The sequence below is a fragment of the Sturnira hondurensis genome, unplaced genomic scaffold, assembly GCF_014824575.4.
Source record: "Sturnira hondurensis isolate 20B ecotype Veracruz unplaced genomic scaffold, ASM1482457v3 Scaffold0002633, whole genome shotgun sequence".
Lineage (NCBI taxonomy): Eukaryota > Metazoa > Chordata > Mammalia > Chiroptera > Phyllostomidae > Sturnira > Sturnira hondurensis.
In genome coordinates, this window is record NW_028075264.1 from 1,535,939 (window position 1) to 1,561,391 (window position 25,453).

Sequence of the window (25,453 nt, forward strand, 5' to 3'; positions counted from 1 at the left end):
AAGCACCCTCTTCAGGTATTATTGTTCTTCCCCATGGTGCTGGGATAGATTTGATGCAAACCTCCAAGGGGGAAACCTACCGCTCTGTGAACTGTCAAATAGATATCCAGTGGCTACATCAGAAAGAAAAAGCCAAAGGAACATTGAGATGGTACTCTATTCCCATGAACCAGTGAAACAAACACTTTTCTACCAATAAAAGCTTTTAGGAATCTTACTCTGTGCCTCCATTGTGCTTAATGTTATGCAGCATAAAAGAAAAGTAGATGATCCCATTCTAAGAAATATAGAGTCTATTTTGGAAGATAAGACAAAAACATGGGTATCAGTGGGATGCTGTAATATTGCAAACTCTAGAGCCAAATTATTTTTTAAAGATTTTATTTACTTATTTTAGAGAAGGGAAAGGTGGAAGAAAGAGAGGGAGAAAAACATCAATGTGTGGTTGCCTCTCATGCACCCCCACTGGGGACCTGGCCCGCATCCCCCACTTGTGCCCTAGACTGGGAATCAAACCTGCCACCCTTTGAGTTGCAGGCTGGTGCTCAATCCAGCCAGGGCTAGAGCCAAGTTTACAAGCAATTGTAAGTGTTAAATTCAGAGAGGAGAGTCATTTATTTTCTAGGATAGTCTAATGGAAAGGATATTCTGCTAGGAATCATCAGACATAGGCAGGCAAATTCATACATGTTGAATGACTGAACAAGTCACTTCATCTCTCTGAGCCTTGAGTTCCTCATCCATAAAATGGAGAAGGGAGGATGGAGAGTTGAGCTAGGTGACCCCTATGGTCATTTCCAGTCCTTCTTCTACTAACTTCTATGAACAAATAGCCACTGGCATACTATGTTCAAGCACATTTGACATGAAGTAAACTTAATCGCGAGGAGAAAAATTATTGTGTCCATTTTACAAATGAGGTGTTAAAGTTTCAGAATGGCAGAGGCAGAACTCAAGTCTAGACTTGTCATATCCCCGAAGCATGTGCTCTTTCCATGCTGCTATGTTGCAGAGCATTATGCCACACTGCCCTTTTCCCTAAATTCAAGGAGATGTGATCTAGAAGGTAAGCACACGTAAACAAATGACTGCAAAGCAAGGTGGTATGTCATAAGTGAAGAATCCAGAAAATGTGGAGGATTCTGTGTCTCTAGTTCCTAAGGAAGTGAAAAGAGAACTCATTGCAGAGATCTGCAACACAGTAAATAGAGCACTGCGAGTCGGGAAATGTGAGTTCTAATCTAGACCATACTGCTCACTTACCAAGGATCCACGGACAAGCAATTCTCTGAGCATCAATTTCCTCATCTGCAAAATGAAAGGATCTCCATGGTCCTTTTGATCCCAGCATTCAGTGCTTCTTTGAGTCTCAAGGATAGAAAACATACTACTGGTAATGGCTATGACTATGAGACCAGAGGATTAAAAAAAATAATGGGATATTAAGTACTTGTGATGATTTTTTTAGTGGATATGGGATTTGGGCTGGGCCTAGAATAATGGAGATGATTTAGAAAATTCATGAAGCATTTTAGGTCCTTTTAAATATACAAGGTTAGCTAACTATTTAAAGGAATTCTTTATATAAAATGAATGATTTCTCCTCCACTCCCTGTCTATCTTTTGCACAATTCCATGTTTCATATAGCAAGTTGATTTAAAAGGAGAGCCACCTATACTAGAGAGCATAGACAAGAATTTGTCATGCTCTTGGGGCACTAGTATTGTTTTTAAATATGAAAACCATACCAGCCTGTTCAAAAATCAAGTTTAAAATGGAAGGACTGAAAGAAGTGTTTTTTTTTTCTGTGATCAGCCACTGCAAAGTATGTCTCCCCACAAACCAGCCGAGCCCTTTGCTAGGCATCAAAAGCCTCTGGCACTTTTCTGCTTTTTAACTCTCAGTCATTTGGGAAGTGGGGCAAAGTCATGCAGTCTGCAGAGTTTATCCAGAACCTGTTGCTGGGGCAAGCAATCACTTGATATCTAGTGTGTTTCTTCTGTGGAAGAGAGGTGACTATCACCTATGATAGCAATTTCTTTTCAAATGGATTTAATTGGGAGTATTTCTCATGGGCCAAACTTGAGCTCACTGACTTTACTTGGGCTTGCCAGGAAAACAGTGGCAAAATACCAAACAACGACAACAACAAAAGTCTGAGGACTACTGTCCCATACTGCCCTGTCTGCAATAGGCAGAAAAAAATGGTATCCCTGCTGCCTAAGCTGCTGCTAACATGGCAGAGCTCCTAGAAAGGTGTGACATGGGTGCTCAAGGTACAGACTGCTTTGCATGACCATGGAAATATACCTCATAATGTGACCAAACTCCTTTTCACCTGTTTTTACAAGTAGCACTTTGACTAGGGGGGCTGGCAAAGACATTATCTTCACACAGTTGAGTTACACACTTGTGAGCTCCTTTTCTGAAGTATGGATTTGCTCCTGTGCAGGCAGGCTAGCATCCTTTTTTGAGGTAAGCCAGAAAGCGGCCTTATAGTTTTATCGGAAGTGTTGAATGATTTTCCTTGCAATAAATTCGTGTCTTCCGCTGGTATTTTCTGAAGTGAGATTTTTGCAACTGATGGAAATCAGCTCACTTCTGTTCTGTAACTTCATGTCTCGTTGATGATTTATTTGCTCAGTAGCAGAAACTATGACAAATTGTGTGAGGCGGTCTCATTTAGTTTTTAGCTGCAATAGCCCTGTAAAATTTACATGTAAATGCAGCTGTGAATGTTTTACATTTCATGAGCATGTGGGCACATGTTTTTGAAAGTCAAGTGACATTTTTACCCCATACCTCACAGGTTATATTATTCCGAAATCTGAAGTCTGACAAGCTGTGTTTTCCTGGCTGCGGAGTGGGAAAGTAAGTCTCTATTTTGTGTTTTTCTTCTCTCCTCTTTAGAAATGCAGAGTAGCCCACACAACCAGTTCACCTTCAGACCCCTGCCACCACCACCGCCACCTCCTCATGCCTGCACCTGTGCCAGGAAGCCACCTCCTGTAGCAGACTCTCTTCAGAGGAGATCAATGACTACCCGCAGCCAGCCAAGCCCAGCTGCTCCTGCTCCTGCTCCTCCAACCAGTACACAGGATTCAGTTCATCTGCATAACAGCTGGGTCTTGAACAGCAACATCCCACTGGAGACCAGGTACTTAAACTATTACTGATCCCACTAAACTTACAGATTAGCAGAGGATGATTCCCTGGGTGCGGAGACTCATCTCACAGTACATATGTGCAGAGACACACAAAGGGACAGAGATGCAGATCCCTCCGCAAGCACAGATGTGTACACAGGCACACACATCTCCATCCAGGCACGCCAGCAGACACAAACCAAAGCATCAATACACATGAAAAGATGAAGGCACACATGCATAAACAGCCCACATGCAGATACCCTCAAAAACATAGGAAGCAAAACCTATCATTGCATCCTCAAACTGCTAAAAAGCAATTAATTATCCCTTGTTTTAAGAAACTGCAACATTACAGAAAAATCCAATGCAATTGGAGGAACAGTGATAGTTGACATTCTACGGGATGTCATTTTTTATGGGATTCTTTGGAAAACTCACTCTCCTTCAAATACTTTTTTATTATTTTTTAATTTTTATTTTTTTAATTTAATTATTTTTCAAGTACAGTTTTCTATTACTCTCATCCCATCCCACCCCCTTGCTCCCCCCACCCTCCCATTTCCACCTTTCTCAGTTGTTGTCCATGTATCCTTTATATGTGTTCCTCTAAATCCCTCCCGTATTTCCCCTGAAATTCCCTCCCCTCTCCCCTCTGGTCAGTGTCCCCCTGTTCTCTATTTCAGTGTCTTTGGTTATATTTTGCCTGCTTGTTTGTTTTGTTGTTTAGCTTCCTGTTAAAGGTGAGATCATATGGTATTTGTCCTTCAACACCTGGCTTATTTCACTCAGCATAATGCTTTCCAGTTCCATCCATGATGTTGCAAAAGGTAGGAGCTCCTTCTTTCTTTCTGTAGCATAAAATTCCATTGTGTATATGTACCATAGTTTTTTGATCCATTCATTTACTGACGGGCGCCTAGATTGCTTCCAACTCTTGGCTATCATAAATTGTGCTGCTATGAACATTGGGGTGCATAGGTTCTTTGGGATTGGTGTTTTAGGGTTCTTAGGACACAATCCTAGCAGTGGAATTGCTGGGTCAAAAGGCAAGTCCAATAGTTTTCTGAGAAAATTCCATACTGTTTTCCATAATGGTTGTACCAGTCTGCAATCCCACCAACAGTGGACCAGAGTCCCCTTTTCCCCACACCCTCTCCAACATTTGTTGTCTATTGCTTTGTTTATGCTAGCCATTCTCACTGGTGTAAAGTGGTATCTCATTGTGGCTTTAATTTGCATCTCTCTGATAACAAGTGATATTGAGCATCTCTTCATGTGTCTCTGGATCCTCTGTATGTATTCCTTGGAGCAGTGTCTGTTCAAGTCCTTTCCCCATTTGTTAATTGAGTTAGTTGTCTTCTTAGAGTGAAGTCCTGTGAGTTCTTTGTATATTTTGGAGATTAAACCTTTGTCTGAGGTATCATTGGCAAATGTTTTCCCATACAGTTGGTTGTCTTTTTATTTTGATACTGTTTTCTTTAGCTGCGCAGAAGCTTTTTATTTTGATGAGATCCCATTTGTTTGTTCTTTCCTTTATATCCCTTGCCCTAGGGGACATATCAATAAAAATGTTGCTGTGTGAAATATCTGATATTTTCCTGCCAATGTTCTCCTCTAGGACTTTAATGGTGTCACGGCTTATATTTAAGTCTTTTATCCACCTTGAACTTATTTTGGTGTATGGTGTAAGATGGTGCTCAAATTTCATTTTTTTGCATGTAGCTGTCCAGTTCTCCCAATACCATTGGTTGAAGAGCCTATCTTTACCCCATTTTATGTTACTGCCCCCTTTGTCGAATATTAATTGACTGTAGAGAGTTGGGTTTATTTCTGGGTTCTCTATTCTGTTCCATTGGTCTATGTGCCTGGTTTTATGCCATTACCACGCTGTTTTGATTACAGTGGCCTTGTAATACAGTTTGATATCAGGTATTGTGATCCCTCCTACTTTGTTCTTCTTTCTCAACATTGCAGCTGCTATTCGGGGTCTTTTATGGTTCCATATAAATTTTTGAAGTGTTTGTTCTATGTCTGTGAAATATGCCATTGGTACTTTAATAGATATTGCATTGAATCTGTAAATTGCTTTGGGTAGTATGGACATTTTGATGATGTTAATTCTTCCAATCCATGAACATGGTATATGTTTCCATTTGTTTGTGTCTTCCTTGATTTCTTTCTTCAGTGTTGTGTAGTTTTCTGCATACAGGTCTTTTACCTCCTTGGTTAGATTTATTCCCAGATATATTTTTTTTTGTTTTTGCTATATCGAATGGGATTTTTTTCTTGATGTCTGCTTCTGCTGCTTCATTGTTGGTATGCAAAAATGCCTTTGATTTCTGGATATTGACTTTGTATCCCGCTGTTTTGCCAAATTCATTTATTAGTTCGAGCAGTTTTTTGGTAGAGTCTATAGGATTTTCCATGTACACTATCATGTCATCTGCAAACAATGACAGTTTTGTTTCCTCCTTTCCAATTTGAATGCTTTCTATTTCCTTTTCTTGCCTAATTGCTGAAGCTAAAACTTCCAATACTATATTAAATAGAAGTGGCGAAAGTGGACAACCTTGTCTTGTTCCTGATCTTAGTGGAAAAGCTTTTAGTTTTTGCCCATTGAGTATGATGTTGGCTGTAGGTCTTTCATATATGGCCTTTATTATATTGAGGAATGCTCCCTCTATTCCCACTTTTCTGAGTGCCTTTATCATAAGTGGATATTGTACCTTATCAAAAGCTTTTTCCGTGTCTATTGATATGACCATGTGGTTTTTGTCCTTGCTTTTGTTTATGTGGTGTATTACATTTACTGATTGTGGATACTGAACCATCCTTGCATCCCTGGGATGAATCCCACTTGGTCGTGGTGTATGATCTTTTTAATGCATTGTTGGATGCAATTTGCCAATATTTTGTTGAGGATTTTAGCATCTATGTTCATCAGCGATATTGACCTGAAGTTTTATTTCTCTGTTGTGTCTCTATCTGGCTTTGGAATTAGGATGATGCTGGCTTCATAAAAAGAGTTTGGAAGTTTTCCCTTCATTTGGATTTTTTGGAATAGTCTGTGAAGAATAGGGGTTAGCTCTTCCTTCAAAGCTTTGTAGAATTCTCCTATGAAACCATCTGGTCCAGGGCTTTTGTGTGATGGGAGTTCTTTGATTACTTCTTCAGTTTCATCTGCTGTTATTGGCCTGTTCAGGTTTTCTGTTTCTTTTTTATTGAGATTTGGAAGATTATATTTTTCTAGAAATTTGTCCATTTCACCTAGGTTTTCAAATTTCTTGGCATACAATTCTGCATAGTAATTTCTTACAATTCCTTCTATTTCTGTGGTATCAGTTGTAATCTCTCCTCTTTCATTTCTGATTGTGTTTATTTGGGTCCTCTCTCTTCTTTTTTTGATGAGCCTACTTAAAGGCTTGTCTATTTTGCTTATCTTTTAAAAAAACAAACTCCTAGATTCATTGATCCTTTAAATTGTGCTTTTAGTCTCTATGTCATTTAATTCTGCTCTGATCTTGGTTATTTCCTTCCTTCTACTTGCTCCGGGCTGTCTTTGTTGTTGTTCTTCGAGTTCTTGCAGGCGTCAGGTTAGGTTGTTTGTTTGAAATGTTTCCATTTTCTTTAGGTAAGCCTGTATTGCTATGAACTTCCCTCTCAGGACTGCCTTCGCCATGTCCCATACGTTTTGAGTTGTTGTGAGTTCATTTTCATTTGTTTCCAGAAACTTTTTGATTTCTTCCCTAATTTCAATCTTGACCCATTCGTTGTTTAATATCATACCATTGAGTCTCCATGATTTGGGGTGTTTTGGTTTTTTTCCTGTGGGGTTGATTTCTAATTTCAGTCCCTTGTGGTCAGAGAAAATGCTTGGTGTGATTTCAATTTTCTTGCATTTGTTGAGGCTCATTTTGTGTCCTATCATGTGGTCTATCTTTGAAAATGTTCCATGTGCATTTGAAAAGAATATGTATTTAGCTTCTTTGGGATTAAGGGCTCTATATATATCAGTCAAGTCCATTTCATCTAGGGCATTGTTTAGTGCAGCTATATCTTTGTTGATATTTTGTTTGGAACATCTGTCCATTTTTGACAGTGGGGTGTTACAATCCCCTACTATAATTGTGTTGCTGTCAATATCTTTCTTGAAGTCTTCTAGGATTTTTCTTATGTATTTGGGTGCTCCTATGTTGGGTGCATATATATTTATGATGTTAATGTCTTCATGGTGGATTCGTCCCTTGAGTATTATGAAGTGACCTTCTGGGTCTCTCTTTATGGCCCTTGTTTTGAAGTCTATTTTGTCTGATATGAGAATTCCTACCCCGGCTTTTTTTTCTTGACCACTTGCTTGGAAAATTTGTTTCCAGCCTTTCACTTTAAGTCTGTGATGGTCTTTTGACCTGAGGTGGGTCTCCTGTAGGCAGCATATGTGTGGGTCATGCTTTCTTATCCATTCAGTTATTCTATGTCTTTCCATTGGAGCATTTAATCCATTTACATTTCAGGTTATTATTGATAGGTACTTATTCATTGCCATTTTTGTACCACACTTCCTCTCTGTCTCTCTCTTTTCCTTCCTTTTCTTAAAGCAGTCCTTTTAGTATTTCTTGTAGAGCTGGTTTGGGGGAGGCATATTCTTTTAGACTTCTTTTTTCTTGGAAGCTCTTTATTTGGCATTCTATCTTGACTGAGAGCCTTGCTGGGTAAAGCAGCCTTGGTTGTAGGCCTCTGGTTCTCATTACTTGAAATATTTCTTGCCATTCTCTTCTTGCTTGGAGTGTTTCCATTGAGAAGTCAGTAGCTAACCTTATTGGGGCTCCCTTGTATGTTACTTCCTTTTTCTCCCTTGCTGCCTTTAAGATTCTCTCTTTGTCTTGGAATTTTGACATTTTAATGATGATGTGTCTTGAAGTGAGCCTCTTTGGGTTCCTCTTGAATGGGACTCTCTGTGATTCCTGGATTCGTGTAACTTTTTCTCTCATCAAATTAGGAAAATTTTCCATCATTACTCTTTCAAATAGGTTTTCTATCCCTTGTTCTTCTTCTTCTCCTTCTGGTATTCCTATTATTCAGATATTATTACGTTTCATATTATCTTGCATTTCTGTTAGTCCCTCTTCAATCTTTTTGAGCCTCTTTTCCCTTTCTTGCTCTTTCTGGGAGATTCTTTCTACTGTGTCCTCCAACTCACTGATCTGATCTTCTGCCTCGGCGATCCTGCTTTTCATTCCTTCTACTGTGTTCTTCAGTTCTGAAATTGTATTCTTCATTTCCTCTTGGCCTTTGCTGATAGTTTCTATTTCCTTTTTCATGTTGATATAGTTTGTGGAGAGCTCATTGTAGCTCCCCTCTAGTGTCTGGTAGCTCCCCTCTAGTTTCTGGTAGCTCATTGTGAGCTCTTTGAATTTCCTGATAACTAGTGCTTTGACTTCAATATCTGATAGCTGACTTGCCTCTCTTTCATCAGACATTATTTCTGAGACTTATACCTTTTCTTTCATTTAGGCATTGTTTCTTTGTCTTCCCATTGCTTATGAGACTCTTCTTGTTAGCCTCAGCTTCTTAAATTGATCTGTTCTGACTCCCTAGGTTTATGGTGTGAACTTCTGTGGTGGAATACCTGTGAAATTCAGTGGTGCAGTCTCCACTGCAGGTATCTTGATGTTCTCTGCTTCCACCTACTCCTTTCTTTGTGTGTGTGATCAGTTGGAGGGGGAGGCAAAATGGTTTATGACAGCAGGAGAATACTTTATGTTATTTACAGTCACAGCTGGTAGAGAAGAGATAGAAGATCTTTAGGCTATATATATATAGTGTTAACTGTAATCTTCAACCCAATTTGCCACTTTTAAGAAAGGATAGACCAAAGATAATTCTCTTGTTGGGGAGGGAAGGCTTGTGAGTTGTATCTAGAAAGCAGTGAGGTTGCAGATGGTCAGATTTTGAAGTTAGGTGAGAGTAAAGAATACTAAATAGGCATAGCGTGTGAGTAAGTAGAGTTAATCCCTACATTAATAGAATTCAGGAACCTGTAAAGTGGGCTAAGACCCGAGAGATGTGTTGTGAAGTATTTACAGTGGTATAGAAAGCAACAAAGAAACAAAGAAACAAATATTCAAAAAAAGGGCAAGAGAAGTGAGGAAAAAGCAGTAATTTTTGGGTGAAAGGAAGAAGGAGTAAAACAGGAAAAAAGAAAGGAGAGGAACAGAGTACTGAAAAATGCAGCAACAATAAAATTTTAAAAATATACAATTACTGAAAAAAAGTTTAAAAAAAGTTTACATAAAGTTTAAAAAAATCCTCCCTTGTTGGTTTCAAACTGTCCAATCCGGTTTTTCTGGTTTCAGCAGGACCCCTCTGTGGGCTGGGTTGTAGGCCCAGGCGCACACCTGCACACCAGCCAGGCTACCAGACTGGAGTGCGGGCGCCCGCCCACCCGACAGGCTGCCTGGGTCCCATGGGATCTGGTACTGGTCCTTCTCAGTCCTGTGGCTGCGTGAGAAGCAAGTCAAGCTGCTTTCACAGGAGAGCACCTCAGTCCACTTTCCAGTAAAAACTTCTCCAGAAAGCGTGCCTCTCAGCCCAGCCCAATCCCCAACCTGACTGGTTAGGACAATGCTCCTCTCAAATTTCCTGGGCTTGCAGGCTGGTGGGCTGGCGACCACAGAGATCACAACTGAACATGGCCCCCTGTCCTTGCCACCCTCCCTGCACACTTAGGCAGACAGGTCTCTGCCACCCAGCCCCGCCTAGATGGTGAGGGAGGGAGCCAGCTCTTCCAAGGACCCCACAGCCGGCCCAAAGCTCCACTGGGTGCCGGGCTCCCTATGAGTCCTCTATGGCACTGGCCACAGTAGGAAGCCTCTACACCTCTAATGTGGCGGCAGCGGCGGCTCCGAGGCGTTACAGGCTGGCCGAGGGCAGCCGGCCCTGCCGCTGCCACTTTTGTCTTTACTCACAGGTTCTGGGCTCCCAATGAGTCCTCTGTGACAGATACCCCGATGCTGGCCGTAGACAGAAGCCTCTGGGGCCTGGGAGCTGCAGCAGCAGCAGCAGCAGCTCCGAGGTCTTTACACACCGGCCAATGGCTGCTGGTCCTGCCGCTGCTGCTTTTGACTTTACTCTGGGGTGCCTGGCTCTCGAGGGCAGCCGGCCCTGCCACTGCCACTTTTGTCTTTACTCACAGGTGCCGGGGTCTGGATGAGTCCTCTGTGGCAGACGCCCCTGTTGCTGGGTGCAGGCGGAAGCCTCTGGGCCCCGACCGCTGCGGCAGCTGCGGCTCCGAGGTCTTTACGCGCCGGCCAATGGCTGCCGCAGGCCTGGCCGCCTTGGTCCTTACTCGCGTCCCTGAGACCCCAACGACCTGTAGCTGTCTGGTTCGTCGCTATCCCTGGCCTCTTATTTTCATAAATGCTGGGGAATTGTTGGTTGGGGAATTGATTGCACTGTTCTTCAGTAAATCTGCCAGGATTTTCTCCCAGGGGTACGAGAACTGGAGTCGCTCCATCCTACTCCGCCACCATTTTCTCCCTTCTCTCAAATATTTTTTTTAAAAACATTTGCCTCATGAATTGGAAGCCCATGTGTAATTTTATTATTTTTTAAAATATATTTTATTGATTATGCTATTACAGTTGTTCTATTTCCCCGCTTTATTCTCCTCCACCCTGCATACTGCCTCCCACCAGCATTCCCCCTTTAGTTCATGTCCATGGGTCATACATATAAGTTCTTTGGCTTCTACATTTCCCATACTATTCTTACCCTCCTCCTGTCTATCTTCTACCTACCATTTATGCTACTTTTTCACTGTACCTTTTCCCCCTCTCTCTGCCACTACCACTGATAACTCTCCATGTGGTCTCCAGTTTCATGTGTAATTTTAAAAACTTGATTCTGCCCTTGGGATGCAGTTTGGTCATCTGAACAAAGAAGTTTGCCCCTATTTTTCTGTTACTTCATGAATTTAGGTTTCCATATTCACTCCTCAAGTTTTGGTCATGTGATTATAATTCTCTTTCCCCACGGCTCCAGGTCCCGTGACCATAATATATTTTAGCACTAGATGCAATTAACTGAGAAATTGTTCATCATTTCTAATCACAATCTTAAATTGAAAATTACAACCTTCTACTAACATAGAAAACCACTACCTAATAAAACATAGTATTCTGTTATCATATAAACTGAACAACTTCCCCTTGTCTTTTGTGTGCCTTATTTCGATATACCACCAAAGCTTTTCCTAAATATATTTGTATATAAACAATGGGTATAATATATCACTTCATAAGCAACATCTGGTGTCAATTCTGATCAATTTCTGTCCCAATAGCTGGGAACTGGAATCGAAAGGGGAGGACTAATGAACCCACGTTAGAATTTGATTATTTGTTTCCTAAGCAGCATATTAAGCTAAATGCCAGCTATGGCATCACAGAATATGTCACTACCAACCTAGTGAAAGCACTTTGGCCCAAATCCAGGAAACTCGGTATCGTTCATCACATACTAGATTACATAGTTTTATAAAGTGATATTGCTGCTGTCTCCCAAGAAAAAATATAGCACTCAGCACCTATAAGATAACCCAATTAGAACTACGCTAGTGATAGGGTTTTTGTATTGTTTTATATTTTTTTAATTGAAGGCAGGGTGGTGAAGAAAGTGAACAAAGCAGAGACTGATGTTCAGTATATCTTGAAGGAACTTTCACTAACAGTGCTGATTTACACATTTTTCTTTTAATTCCTTTTCAGGTCTTAGTGATAAAGAGCTAAGGAAATACTGGGGCAATCTGGCTAACTAGCAATCCTGACGAGCAAATACACTCCTTCCCTGTAAGAGGCCAAATAACAGGAAATCTGAAAGGAGGGTGGGCAATGAGCTGAGACAAATGGAGAGAGAAAACTATTCGTATTTGAAATGTACATCTAGGCATGTTTGTACAAACTGCACCCACGGACCTTCTGTATCTATGCAAGGAATGTATTAATTGTTCTCAGTTTCATAAGACGCAGAGAAGAACATAAGCTTTCATGTGAGCCTGAGCAAGAGTACCTTTTTAGTATATTTGAAGATATATTCAGCATCACAAAGATGAATTTTTTAAGATTTTATTTATTTATTTTTAGAGAGAGGGGAGGGGAGGGAGAAAGAGAGGGAGAGAAACATCAATTCGAAAGAGAAACGTCGATCGGTTGCCTTTTGTATCTCCCCGGCACTGGGGTCTGTACCCACAATGCAGGCCTGTGCCCTGACTGGGGATTGAACCAATGACTTTTTGTTTTGTGGGACAATGCTCAGCCAACTGAGCCATGCTGGTCAGGGACACAAAGATAAATTAAAGGGGGGAAAAAAACCTAGAAAACCTATTAGCCTGATTAGGTAGGTAGGATCTTCCAAACAGATTTTTAAAAATGTTTTCATGTGTACTCAATCAAAGGTAACTCTGGGTGTCCTGACATTATTCATGAACTGTGTAACATAACCTGTCTGAGGCTCAGCTGCCTCATCTGTAAAAATGAGTATCAAAAGGCCTGTCCCAACAGGTTGTTTGGAAGATCAAGCTACTGCAGCAGAGAGTGCCTCATACATTGTAAAGCCTCATACAACACAAAGGAAATATCATCACCCAAATAAATGGTCATCTGTCTCTGCTTAAATATCTCCAGAATAGGGAAGTGACTCATTCCTTAGACATGTTATATCATCTCAAACGACTACTGGCATGTTCTTCTTGCACCAAAATCTCTCATCTCTCTCTTTAAACTTTATTTTTATTGTTGACACTACTAGACGTGTCCCTATTTTCCCCACCTTCACTCATCTCCACCCAGCAACCCACCACCATCACCACACTGCTGTCCCTACCCTTGGGCCATGCATGTGTTCTTTGGCTAATCCCTTCACTTTCTTTCATCCAGTCCCTCCCTCCCCTCTGACAGCTGTCAGTCTGTTCCATGAGACCATGCCTCTGTCCATTTCTCCCAGATCTCAGAGACAGAATAAATAGATCTAGGAGAGGGAATAAATCCCTCTCACACCTGAAAGCCCTTTACTATTCCTGATTCTTCTTCGAGCTTAATGCTTCCCCTGATCCTTCAGCTGTTCCTCTCGTTAACTGGTTTCAAATCCTTCATCCTGGCCTCTGCACTCCAGTCCCACACTCCAGTTTGTCCAAACTACTTCTGAAGTGTCCTGGCCAAGGCTGAACATATATGTGGGTTCTTATCAGGCTGTTTGGTTCAAAGGAGCAGAGGTCATTCAGGTTGCCTGGAGTAGCTGCAAATGTCTTTGTAAGTATATGAGCAGTTTCTGAGAACCCAGGAAATTTTGGTCAACTCCCATGGCAGGTAAGGCCTGGAGATCTCCGGCACTAATATGACTTGGCAATTGTCTGCATTCTTGGCCCTCTCTGTGTCTTTCATTGCCCAGTAGTGTACTACCACATATATTCTCCTTTGTCATAACAGTGTCTGCTTTCTGCAGTACCACATGACCCCCCACTGTACCTCCTGGCACCTATCAGTCCATCCCCCCTCAGCTGCAATGTTTCATTGGTAACTGCCTAATTTTCTTGCTAATGCTACGTTTTGTAGGGAATGGAAAATTATTTTCCTCTTATTGATTCTTGGTGGAAACCACTGTATAATAAAAGATTAACAAAGGATAAATACACAGACGTTTAATAACATGTATACCTCCTGTATACACAGGTAAGACCAGCGAAAATGGAATAACTTGCTAAAATGGCCCAAGCCATTATCTTAAATACCATCTTTAGATAATGACAAAAGAAAGATGTTAGGAGTGGGTTGATAATATCCCACTTATGGGAGATTATCAGGAAAAGTACAGTGAACAAGGGTAGCATCCTTATGCCGCCTCCATTGCTAAGAATCTCTGGAGACTGCGTCATTCTTGTCTCCCTGGTATAGAGAGGGAGACACCCTTACAAAGGGAGATTTCCCTTGTACGTGTAAATGCCTCTTACAAAGGGTAACTTCTACTGGGTTTTCAGAGCTTCTTTGTGTCTGCTGTTTCTTAAAAATAACCAACCTAAAATAATAAATATGCTAGAGGTATACTTTGGGGTGTCAAATTCAGCTCCCCTTCAGTTCAAAAACCTGAGAGAGGGAATTCAATGAGCCCAGTTCATCTCTTTTGTACCAGGCTGCCTTTCAGTTTCTTGGCAAGCCCTATCAGTTATTCCCTCAGTCAGCTGAGGCTAGAGGAGAGAAATGTCCTGTGATTTACAAAAGCACCAGCAGAGTCGTGGCTGGCCTCCCCTTGAGCAAAGCTGGGAGTGGATCTGAAGTGCCTTCAGTGGAACTCTTCTCAGACAATCACCTGGATTGACTCCTTTAGGAATAGCCAACATTCAGTTGTGACCCTTTATCTAACTGCATATTCCTGTTAATGCTGTCCACTTCAATATTGGGGTCTTTTTGGTGGCCCAATGCATCACTGATATGCATCAAGAATGCTTGTTAACTAAACTCTTCAAACTTTTTAACAAGTTCTGAGGCTAAGGCCACATTTTATTTAATCCATAATTATATAATTGAAGCTATTTTAAATTGTGTGTTTGGGATGAGGGCAGAGTGCAGGTGGAAATAAGTTTAGAGGGTTGATTTTTACCTAATTTGAGTTCATCCTGTTAGCTTGTAGAGATGTAGCTGCATTCTAATTCTGCCCTACAAAGTATTTGCATAGTATTGCTATCATGCCTATGTCATCTGTAGGTTTGTTAAGTATACTTTCTTGATTTTTATGTAAGTCATTCTTAAAAATGGTTTGTATGGCAAGATGAATGTAAGAGCTCTGTGGCATGCCACTGGAACCGCCCTGCAGGTTGACATTTTTCCATCAGGCAGCATTCTTTTACTAACATACAGCCCACATTTCTCCATCTTGTTCACAGGCATATCATGAGAGACCTTGTCAAGAGCCTTGCTGATCTCCAGATACAGAATGCATATGTTTTTACTGATCTGCCAATCCAATCACCATGTCAAAAATAGAAATGAAATGAGATTTGTCTTACGTGACTTGCTCTTAGAGAATTTATGCTGCCTTCTCATGGGTACTACTTTTTTCTAAGTACTTATAAATCATCCTTTTAATAACCTATTCCAGAATTTTGCACTCAGTCAACATGATGTTTCTTCATCTGATCTAAGGAGCCCATGGGTTTCTCGTGCCTTTTGAAAACCAAAGTCAATATATGCTATCTCGTTTCTTCTGACACATTTCACTATAGCACAGTCTTGAAACTTTAGCTACTATGACTAGGTAATCCAATCAGCAAGATTTCTCACCACTCTGAGATATAATTCTAATTCATTTACAACAGTTGAGTGCCTTCCTCTGACACTTTGCCTATCTTAGGCTTTGATTCCCATATATTGATCATTATTTTAACCCTTTGAAGTCGATAGTTCCTTTTTCATTTTTTATTGTTGTTCAATTACAGCCATTCCCGTTTACTACACATTATTCTCCCCTGCCCTATGCATCCCCCACCTTCCACTTTCTTTTTCATACACACAAAAAATTAGTCATTGAGAAAGCCTCCCTGATCTCCAGGAACATTGCATGAGGTGCACATCTGTGCTATCCTTGGTCTTCTTGCTCAAAGCACACCTTTATCAAAACAAACCAAAACTCTTCGGTCATCGTAGCAGTTTTTGGCAAGCTTCAGGCTCACTTGGGGTATGTGGCTTCTTGGCATTATTTTCACCATACTCTCTTACATTTATTTATCTTTGATTTTCATCCCTTTGTTTTGGTACATGTTATGTTTCTAAATTTTATTTTTTAATTACATTTTACATTCAGTATCATTTCGCATTAGTTTCAGGTATACAGTGTAGTGGTTAGACAATCATATACTTTATAGAATATTCTCTTGATATTTCCAGTGCCCACCTGGCCCCACACAACTAGTCTCCCAACCCCGTGCTCTGTGGTAACCATCAGGTTGTTCACTGTGTCAATGAATCTGTTTCAATTTTGTTTGTTTCTGTTCTTTAGATTCCACATATAAGTGAAATCATGTGGTATTTGTCTTTTTCTGACTGACTTATTTCACTGAGCATGATACCTCTAGGTCCATGCATGTTTTCAAAGATGATAAGGTTTCATTCCTTTTTATGGCTGAGTAATTTATTGTATAAATTCTTTAGAAACCTAAATTGAATGGTGAGCACCCAGTACAGGCACACAGGTTTCAATAGGTAACAACCCTTTCCAACTTTTAATTCATCTCCTTTTAAATTTTTTTATCATTTTTATTGTTGTTTGAATATAGTTGTCTCCATTTTCCCACCACTACTTTTCCCCACCTTACCCACCCCCACCTCTGACCTCCCACCTCTCACCCTTAATCCTTACCCTCTTTGGTTTGTCCATGGGTCCTTTATACATGTTCCTTGATGACCCTTTCTCTTCTTTCCCCTGTTATCGCCCTCCCCCCTCTCCTCTGGTTACTGTCAGTTTGTTCTTTATTTCAATATCTCTGTATCTATTTTGCTCACTTGTTTGTTTTGTTGATTAGGTTCCACTTAAAGGTGAGATCGTATGGTATTTGTTTTTCACCACCTGGCTTATTTCACTTAGCATAATGCTCTCCAGTTCCATCCATGCTGTTGCAAAGACCAGGAGCTCTTTTCTTTCTTTCTGCTGTGTAGTATCCCATTGTGTAAATGTACCACCATTTCTTGATCCACTCATTTCATCTCCTGTTTCGAAGTATCTCAGGACATGGGATTTTACCTACTTCATGTTACCAAACTACTTTCCTAAAGTCTAGGAGTTTTGCTTCATAATATACTTAGGGACTCAATGTTAATATGGTTGTTTAAATGTAAAGGTATCTATGACCTTCAACTTCCCGGTTTATCTTTTTTGAGTCATTGAGAGAAGCAGGTCTCCTTATCATTTTCCCTGCCTTCTGGGAGGTAGAGTCATCAACCAGGGAAGTTGGGGACTTGTCATCTATTTGCCTTTGGTTAAATGATAAGCCTAGTGGATGTCCGTGGAATTGAAAGCATTCATGTTTACTACACTATTCTTAGGACACTTTTGTGGTCTGTGTTAGAAATGAGCATCCATGTCCTCTATCTGGCCAAAAGGCTTATTGTAGACTTCCCAACCCACAATCTATTAGCTGTTTGACCTTGGGCATATTACGTAGATTGCCATGCCTCAGTTTTCTCATCTTTAACATAAGGGTGATAGTAACACCTACTCATAAGGCTATTGTGAGGAGTAAATGAGTTAATGGTTGCAGTGTATTTAGATCAGCCAGGCACACAGTAAGCACTTCAAATGTTAGAATAATAATAGCAATAATAATACACAAGAAACGACTCTACTTTTTGTCTCTTTCTATTTCTGTCTTCATCTAATTAAAGATGTTTCTACTCTTATATTCATGATTTCCCCCAAGTAAAAATACACATTATTTCACTTCCTCTCTTAGTGTGCTTTTAAAGAATATACTCTTTCACCAGTGTATTAGTCTGTTTGGCTGTTATAACCAAAATACCAAATATTGGGTGGATTAAACACAACCACTTATTTCTCACAGTTCTGGAGTCTGAAAAGTCCAAGATCAAGGCACTGGCAAAATTGGCATCTGGTGAGAACCTACTTCTTAGTTTATAAACTGCCATCTTCTCCCTGTGTCCTTGCATTGTAGAATGGGTGAGGGAGCTCTTAGGAGTCTCCTTTGTAAGGGCACTAGTCCCAATTATGAAGGCTCCATCCTCATGACCTAATCACCTCCCAAAGGCTCTACTCCCTTTACTATCACACTGGGGATTAGATTTCAACATTTGAAGGCGGGGAGGAGGAGATGCAAATATTCCATGTATAACAACCAGCAAATTCAAATTATCAGAACCATTCCCTCTCCTAGGTTTTGATGTCACATATCTGTGAGACTTTGTAAGATTACTCTGCAATAAATCTCCAGAACAGCTTTTGGATGTTTGTCATTCATAGAAACAATGCCCAGACTACCTAATACATTCAGGTACATGTCCTGCCATGAGCCCTTCCTCACTCAGAATCAGCCTTTCTGGCTCCTCCTCTAAGACTTCTGTTTATGTTTCCAATGTCTGAATTATCTCTTTTAGGGTGGGATGAAGGGGATGTCTTTCACAACCTGGAAAGATGGGCATATTGTCAAAGATGGAGATGGGGGTCGGGGTGATGTGTTAAGCATACATGCTTAAGTAGCCATGGGCTAAGCTACTTATGTGGTTGTGAACTTGGACACATTACTGAGCTTCTAATGGGCCTCAGTTTCTCCATCTCTTACGTGAAGAAAATGACAGACCCTACCTTGTGGGGTTGTTTTGAGAACTGAATGAGAAAATATATGTAAAATGTCTGCTCGGGGCTGGGCACGAAGAAAATGTGCAATAAATTTTATTATTTTCAATATAGGAACCGGGCACTGCCCTGCTCTAAAGGATAGAAATTTAGAGTCACTACAGTTCAGAGAGTACATTATCTTTAACAGGCTCTAAAAACATCCAGTATTTACATATACCTACCAGTCTGTGGATTATTGAGCATGTCCTGCACAGGGAGGCTTTCAGCAAAGCATTTACTGGTTGTTCATTGTGCGCTGCAGCTACTCTGAGGAGTGAGAGTCCCTGTACTCAGAAGACTCAGGGGCTAGTCCAATAGTAAAAATAATGGTACCTAAATATACACCATCACTACATTCCAAACAGGGTTGTAAACCCTTATTAACCAATTGTTTTAGTCAATAACTCCATGTAGTAGGTGTTGTTAGTGTCACCTTCCTCGCTGACAGTTGAGGAAACTGAGGTGGAGGGATTAAGGAACTTTGAAAAATCCCACAGGTGGGAAGTAGCAGATCCACATCAGATTTTGACCCCAAGCTGTAGATCCAAGGTCTTCACATTCAACCATTTGCTATGGTAGGGAAGTCCAAGTGAAATCAATAACAATAGCATGATAAGTTGATAAGTGCTTTATTAAAGTTATTCCATGGTAGAAATTCTTGAAGGTAGTAGACCTAACCCAGATGGGGGGAATAGTGATAACAGAAGTGTTGAGGTAGTTAGAAAAGGGAAGGTGGAAATTTCCCTGCAAAAATGGCCTAAAAATCATTTTGATCTAAAATCATGAGGAGGCATTATGTTAGAAATGAAAGAAAGGATGTTATAAGAAGAGCGTATTGCACTCAGAGTCATTCACAGTCACCAGTTATTCATTTAAGTAATACTAGGCACTATTATTCCTATTCTTCCTTTCCCTTTTCCTCCATTTTCAACTGAAGCCCTCTTACTAGGCTGGCTATATATACTGTGAGCAAATAAGTTTCTTCTAATACTAATAAGAGGTAATAATTCTGGAACCAAAAGCCCATAATTTCAAAGCTACAAGCCAGAAATCTAAATTTCATCCTGAAATTCCTGGTGTTAAATTACCATATTCTCATTCCTTACCAAGACACCCATCCTTGGATTGCTACAGTTCTCACATCCTCTGATTCTGTAGTTCTTCTCCAGAAAGTCTCTTTCCCCTCCCTATGGAATACACCTCAATCCCAAAGCTATCCTGTTGTGTCTTCTTCATAAAAGCTGCTAAAAGCGGCTAAGAGTTTGGATGGTGGAAACCAGCTGATGCAATTTGAGGCTCAGTTCTGCTCCTTATTAATTGTATGTTCCTGGGCAAATCATTGAACATACCTGAACCTCCGTTTCCTGACCTAAAAAATGGGTTAATAGGATTCAACTGCTTCAGAAAGTAGTTGCAAGGATTTTTTTTTTATTTTGGATATCACACTTAATTTACACTTTCATTTTCTTTTCCTCCCCCTTTTCTGCCCTCCCTCTGTCATGTTTCGTCCATCTCCATCTCCTTGGCACTGCTGTTTGCTCCATTGGAGCTTCTCAGAAGGGTCACTTACTGCTTTCCTTTCTGTATTGGTCTCTCTTTTCTATCGGGATGTCAAACTTAGCCACTTCCTGCAGAGTACTGGGCCAGGTCTATTAGCTCCTCCACCTCTTCATATGAATTCATTGTGAAGTGGAATTACACCCATTTTTGGTTTCCCTTAATTATTCTCTTTGCTGTCCCCGATTCAAAGTCCCAACTCAGTTTAATCGATACACTTACTCATTTGGAATTTTTGGCCAAGTGTTGACCCTAGACTCTTACTAACTTTGCTTGATCTGCTGCTCTCAGTGATGATGGACATTAACCATGCTCTAGTCACCAAAATGAATTTTACTTAAAGATCTTGCTGTGGTATTCAATACTAGAGAAAACCAGAAGTTACTGTTCACATATCTACTTCAACACCCAAATACAAATCAGAACTGGGTAAAGGAGTCATGCCTGGTCAGAAGAGTGGGTAGCAACTATCTTCATCGATTTTTAGCATATTCTGGCAGAGATGGCTGTGGCTAACTACCCTTGTTGGCTTTAGACCAATGTAACAGTTAAGTAGAGTCAAAGGGTTATTTTTATGAAGGAATAGCCAAGGCCATTGGTGGAGGAGGTGTTGGCAAGAAATGGAAAAAGAAATGAGATCTACATGACCAGCACTTGTGACCAGAATTCTAGAGCTAGTGTCTATCTTGGGAAAATAAGAATCATTTGGAAGTGGTGATGGCAGCGATTTAAAGATCTATGGCTAATGCTCTTTAAATACTCACACATAAAAGTAAGTTCCCCAGTGGTGGTTAGACTCTTTATTATATAGTACTACTAAAATCTACCTAACATTTGTAGGTAGTTTCCCTGCTTAGGACATTTGCAATGGAAAAATAGACTTAGAGACGTAATGTTTTCCTTCAATAATGACTAGAGAAAAAAAGCTCAAAATATACATATTCAGTCTTTAGATTCAACAATATCTCATGCTTTAATCCCTAAATAGCACTGGGGTTAGAGAAATCTGTCTTTAGCCACAGATGTGAAGATTCTTTTTAAGAAAGAAAATAGACTTTGCAGAACTAGTCTATGACCTACTCATTCTGTTTACTACAGATGAACAAGAATCAACTAAGTTTTTAAGCTTACGTCAAATGATGGATGCGGAAATTGTTCAGTTTACATGGAGGAGAATCCTGTGGCTATAAAAATATATTCTACATATTGAGCCCTGGCTGGTGTAGCTCAGTGGATTGAGCACGGGCCTGCGAACCACATGATCGTGGTTCAATTCCCAGTCAGGGCACATGCCTGGGTTGCAGGCCAGTTCCCAGCAGGGGACTCATGAGAGGCAACCATACATTGATATTTCTCTCCTTCCCTTCCTCTCTAAAGATAAATAAATAAAATCTTTAAAAATATATTCTACATATTGAGAGTAAAAATATATCTGTAATAGTCTGTTGTGCTTAGGCAACGAAGGGCAGTAGTTTGGAGATTATTGTGATATAGTCCCTAGTCACTTTGGTGGTAGTATTATTTTTAAAAATGCTTTGGAATGGACTATTCTCAGTTTCATTTCAGAATAAAAACCATAGGCAAACATCATGTGTTTTATTTTATACAGATAGGAGATTTCACCATAGGTGAGCTAAAGTCTGGTTTTAATATAGAGAAGATTTATTTAGCAATTCAAATGTGAATCTAGACAGATGTTTTACAGAATTTGTAAAAATGAGATGCTTGATGAACTAAGGAGTATAGCAAACAAAAAATAAATTATAGGACACTCTGTTTACCAATCATTTTTCCCTCCCTCATCATGTATACTTCCCTCTCCTAGGCTGAATATTTAAAAACAGAAATATGTGGGTTTGATGAAGAGAGAAACTAGTTCTTAACAACTTCATTGACTACAAAGTTACTTATCCAGTTATTCATAATAAGTATTTTCATTGTCATGTCAAGTTAATAGACAGTTGTCTGTTATATTTTACTAAAAGCATGAAATATATTTGAAGTAGCAAAAAATTATTTCCTGTCAATTATTCACCATATTTTCTACAGAGAGGGGTGTGTGTGTGTGTGTGTGTGTGTGTGTGTGTTTGCAAGACATGCTACTAAACATATCCCTTTGGGAGAATCTGGCTGGTTCTTTATTAATTCCATAATATAAAAATGTTTGTAGCTTTATAAGCAAAAGATATGATCAGGTTATGTTTTCAGGTCTTTCAAATATCACTTCAAAAATTGTCAAAGTGCAGTACTGAGTATTCCATTTAAAGGACAGGAAACTGAAAAATAATTGCTCTGTTTGGTGAACACATAAACAAATGAAGAGTAACATCTGCTTCTTCATTCCATTAAAATTTTTGCTATGATATCTAAGGGTATAATAACATGTTTAATGCTAATATTTTAAATGAACAATGGTTCATTACAAATGCTATGGTGAATTAATTCTGGCATAGGAAAGTTTTAACAGATTTTGACAAATCTGTGTTGAATGCCTACTATGTACCAGCCACTGTTCTAGTTACTGGGGCCGCAACAGAAGACAAAACAAGAAAAATCTCTGCTTGTATTGAGCTTACATTCTAGTGGGGGAACAACTTGTACCCTAAAATATTAACCATATTGAGGCTAATAATATTGCCTATGGTGTGGCTAGACATAATATGGGAGAAAGGGGAGAGGAGTCAAAGATAACTCTTAGGTGTCTTGCTTTTTCAGCCTACACTTTCCCACAGTTACTTCCATAGCATTCTCCCTCATATGTGGTCTCATAGCACCCTGTGCATATTTCTGTGAAGACCTTATTTCATTTTGTATTTCCACTCCAGGTATTTCATTTACTTGTCTTTATTCCCTGCTGCAACTTGAGCAATAGATTATATCTTTTGGTTTATTTTTTTAATTTAAAAAGATTTTATTATGTACTTTAGAGAGGAGAAGGGAGGGAGAAACAGAAGAAGAGAAACATTAATGTGTGGTTGCCTCTCATGCACCTCCCACTGGGACCTGCAACCCAGGCATGTGCCCTGATCGGATATTGAACTAGTGATCCTTTCATTTACAGGCCATCACTCAACCACTGAGCCACACCAGCCAGGGCTGTCTTTTGATTTCTTAGTGTTTGGCTTACATTGTTCAATGAAATTTTTGTGGGGTACATGGATGGACAGAGTGCATAACTAAGGAGGGAGCTACAGATGGCATAGATCTCTAAAATCAAACACACTAGCTAGTATAAGCAGTTAATGAGGGTTTGGGGGGAATACTAAAATAGCTATGTGGATCATTCAGTTTGAAATACCCAGTATCCAATAGATATTTGACAATAGAGATCTGTGTCCCATGAGAAGAAGAAAGAGAGAAAAAGATTTTTCTCCTATTACTTACTGAATGCTTACTATGTGGCAAACATTATGCGAAGTTATCATATTTAAACCAACTTAGAGTTTTTAAAACTGAGGCTTACAGAAGTTGAACAATATGAAACAAAGTAACTACTTATTTAGTATATAATGGAGTCTGTTCCAACCTACTTCTGTCTGATTCCAGAGCTCATGATAGACATAGATAATTAAGAATTTCATAAGTGGGCCTAATGATTGGATTTTTATGAACGACGGAGGAAATGTTGAAAGACCTAGATGGAGAGTTTAGTGTAAGAAAGACTATAAAGCAAATCATGGGAACACACCTGAGGAGTTCACAAAGGAGAAAAAGCCAGCATAAGTGATTGAGAAGTAATCATGGAGGAGAATAAGAGAGCAGAAAATTTCAAGGACATAGTGGTCGTGATTTTCAAATGTCTAGAAGGGTCAGATAGAGTGTGAATGAGAAGAGACCACTGATTCTGTCAATTACAGACATCTTGAATTTTAAGCAGCCAATTTCAGTACAGTGATGAGATTGAAGCTAGACTGCAGTGGGTTTGAAGAATTTTTAAGAGGTGAGAAAATGGAAACAGAAGGTTTCAGAGACTACTCTTCTGAAATAGAATAGTAGATTGAGAGGAAGCTCAATCGGGGAAAACTTTCATATAAATTGGGAGGAAGGAAAAAGGAGGGAACTATATTCAGTGAGAAAGTATACAGTACTCACAAGGATGGCGATATGGTTGACAGAACAAAACCAACACACCAAGTTAGAGGTCAAGTCTCCTTAATGGGAAAGAATAAGGAAACTTATAATGGTAGTCCCATAATGCTGAAGAAAACAGCATGCTACCACACAGTGGGACAGGCTTCCTAGATTGCCAGGCTTTAACAAGGGCAGACAGCTGATGGCAACATCATCTTTGAGGAATAACACATCACTTAGGTGCCAGAAGTTTGCCTTTGCAAATCTCGTACCAGAGGAGGAGGTATTTTTAAAATTAGATCTCAGAGATGCAAATTCAAACCACAATGAGATACCACTTTACACCAGTGAGAATGGCTATCATAAACAAAGCAATAAAAGGGGGGAGCATGGGGGGTGGGATGGGATGGGAGTAATAGACAGAAAACTGTACTTGAAAAATAATTAAATAAAAAAATTGGAGGAAAAAAAACAAAGCAATAAACAACAAATGTTGGAGAGGGTGTGGGGAAACGGGGACTCTGGTCCACTGTTGGTGGGATTGCAGACTGGTACAACCATTGTGGAAAACAGTATGGAATTTTCTCAGAAGACTAAAATTGGACCTGCCTTTTGACCCACCAATTCCACTGCTAGGATTGTGTCCTAAGAACCCTAAAACACCAATCCCAAAGAACCTATGCACCCCAATGTTCATAGCAGCACAACTTACAATAGCCAAAAGTTGGAAGCAACCTAGGTGCCCATCAGTAAATGAATGGATCAAAAAACTATGGTACATATACACAATGGAATTTTATACTGCGGAAAGGAAGAAGGAGCTCCTACCTTTTGCAACATCATGGATGGAACTGGAAAGCATTATGCTGAGTGAAATAAGCCAGGTGTTGAAGGACAAATACCATATGATCTCACCTTTAACAGGAAGCTAAACAACAAAACAACCAAGCAAGCAAAATATAACCAAAGACACTGAAATAGAGAACAGGCTGACAGTGACCAGAGGGGAGAGGGGAGGGAATTTCAGGGGAAATACTGGAGGGATTTAGAGGAACATATATAAAGGATACATGGACAACAACTGAGAAGGGTGGAAATGGGAGGGGGGAATATGGGGGGTGGGATGGGAGTAATAGACAGAAAACTGTACTTGAAAAATAATTAAATAAATTTTAAAAAATCACATGGGGAAAAATAAAATAAAATAAAATTAGATCTCAAATATAAATCATATTCCTAAGAACGAGCAGGTATCATTGGCCAACCTAAGATTGTAATTTAG

At 39.9% G+C, this 25,453-nt stretch overlaps 1 protein-coding gene across 1 annotated transcript in view; it reads left to right on the forward strand.

The window, feature by feature from the left end:
- Positions 1-2,237: 2,237 nt before the first annotated feature.
- Positions 2,238-25,453, forward strand: part of TENM1 (teneurin transmembrane protein 1) — a 397,683-nt gene continuing 374,467 nt past the window's right edge. Inside the window, exons 1-2 of the mRNA XM_037040336.1 lie at positions 2,238-2,277; positions 2,912-3,158. Coding sequence (XP_036896231.1) covers positions 2,238-2,277; positions 2,912-3,158 — 287 coding nt within the window. The remainder of the gene's footprint in view (positions 2,278-2,911; positions 3,159-25,453) is intronic.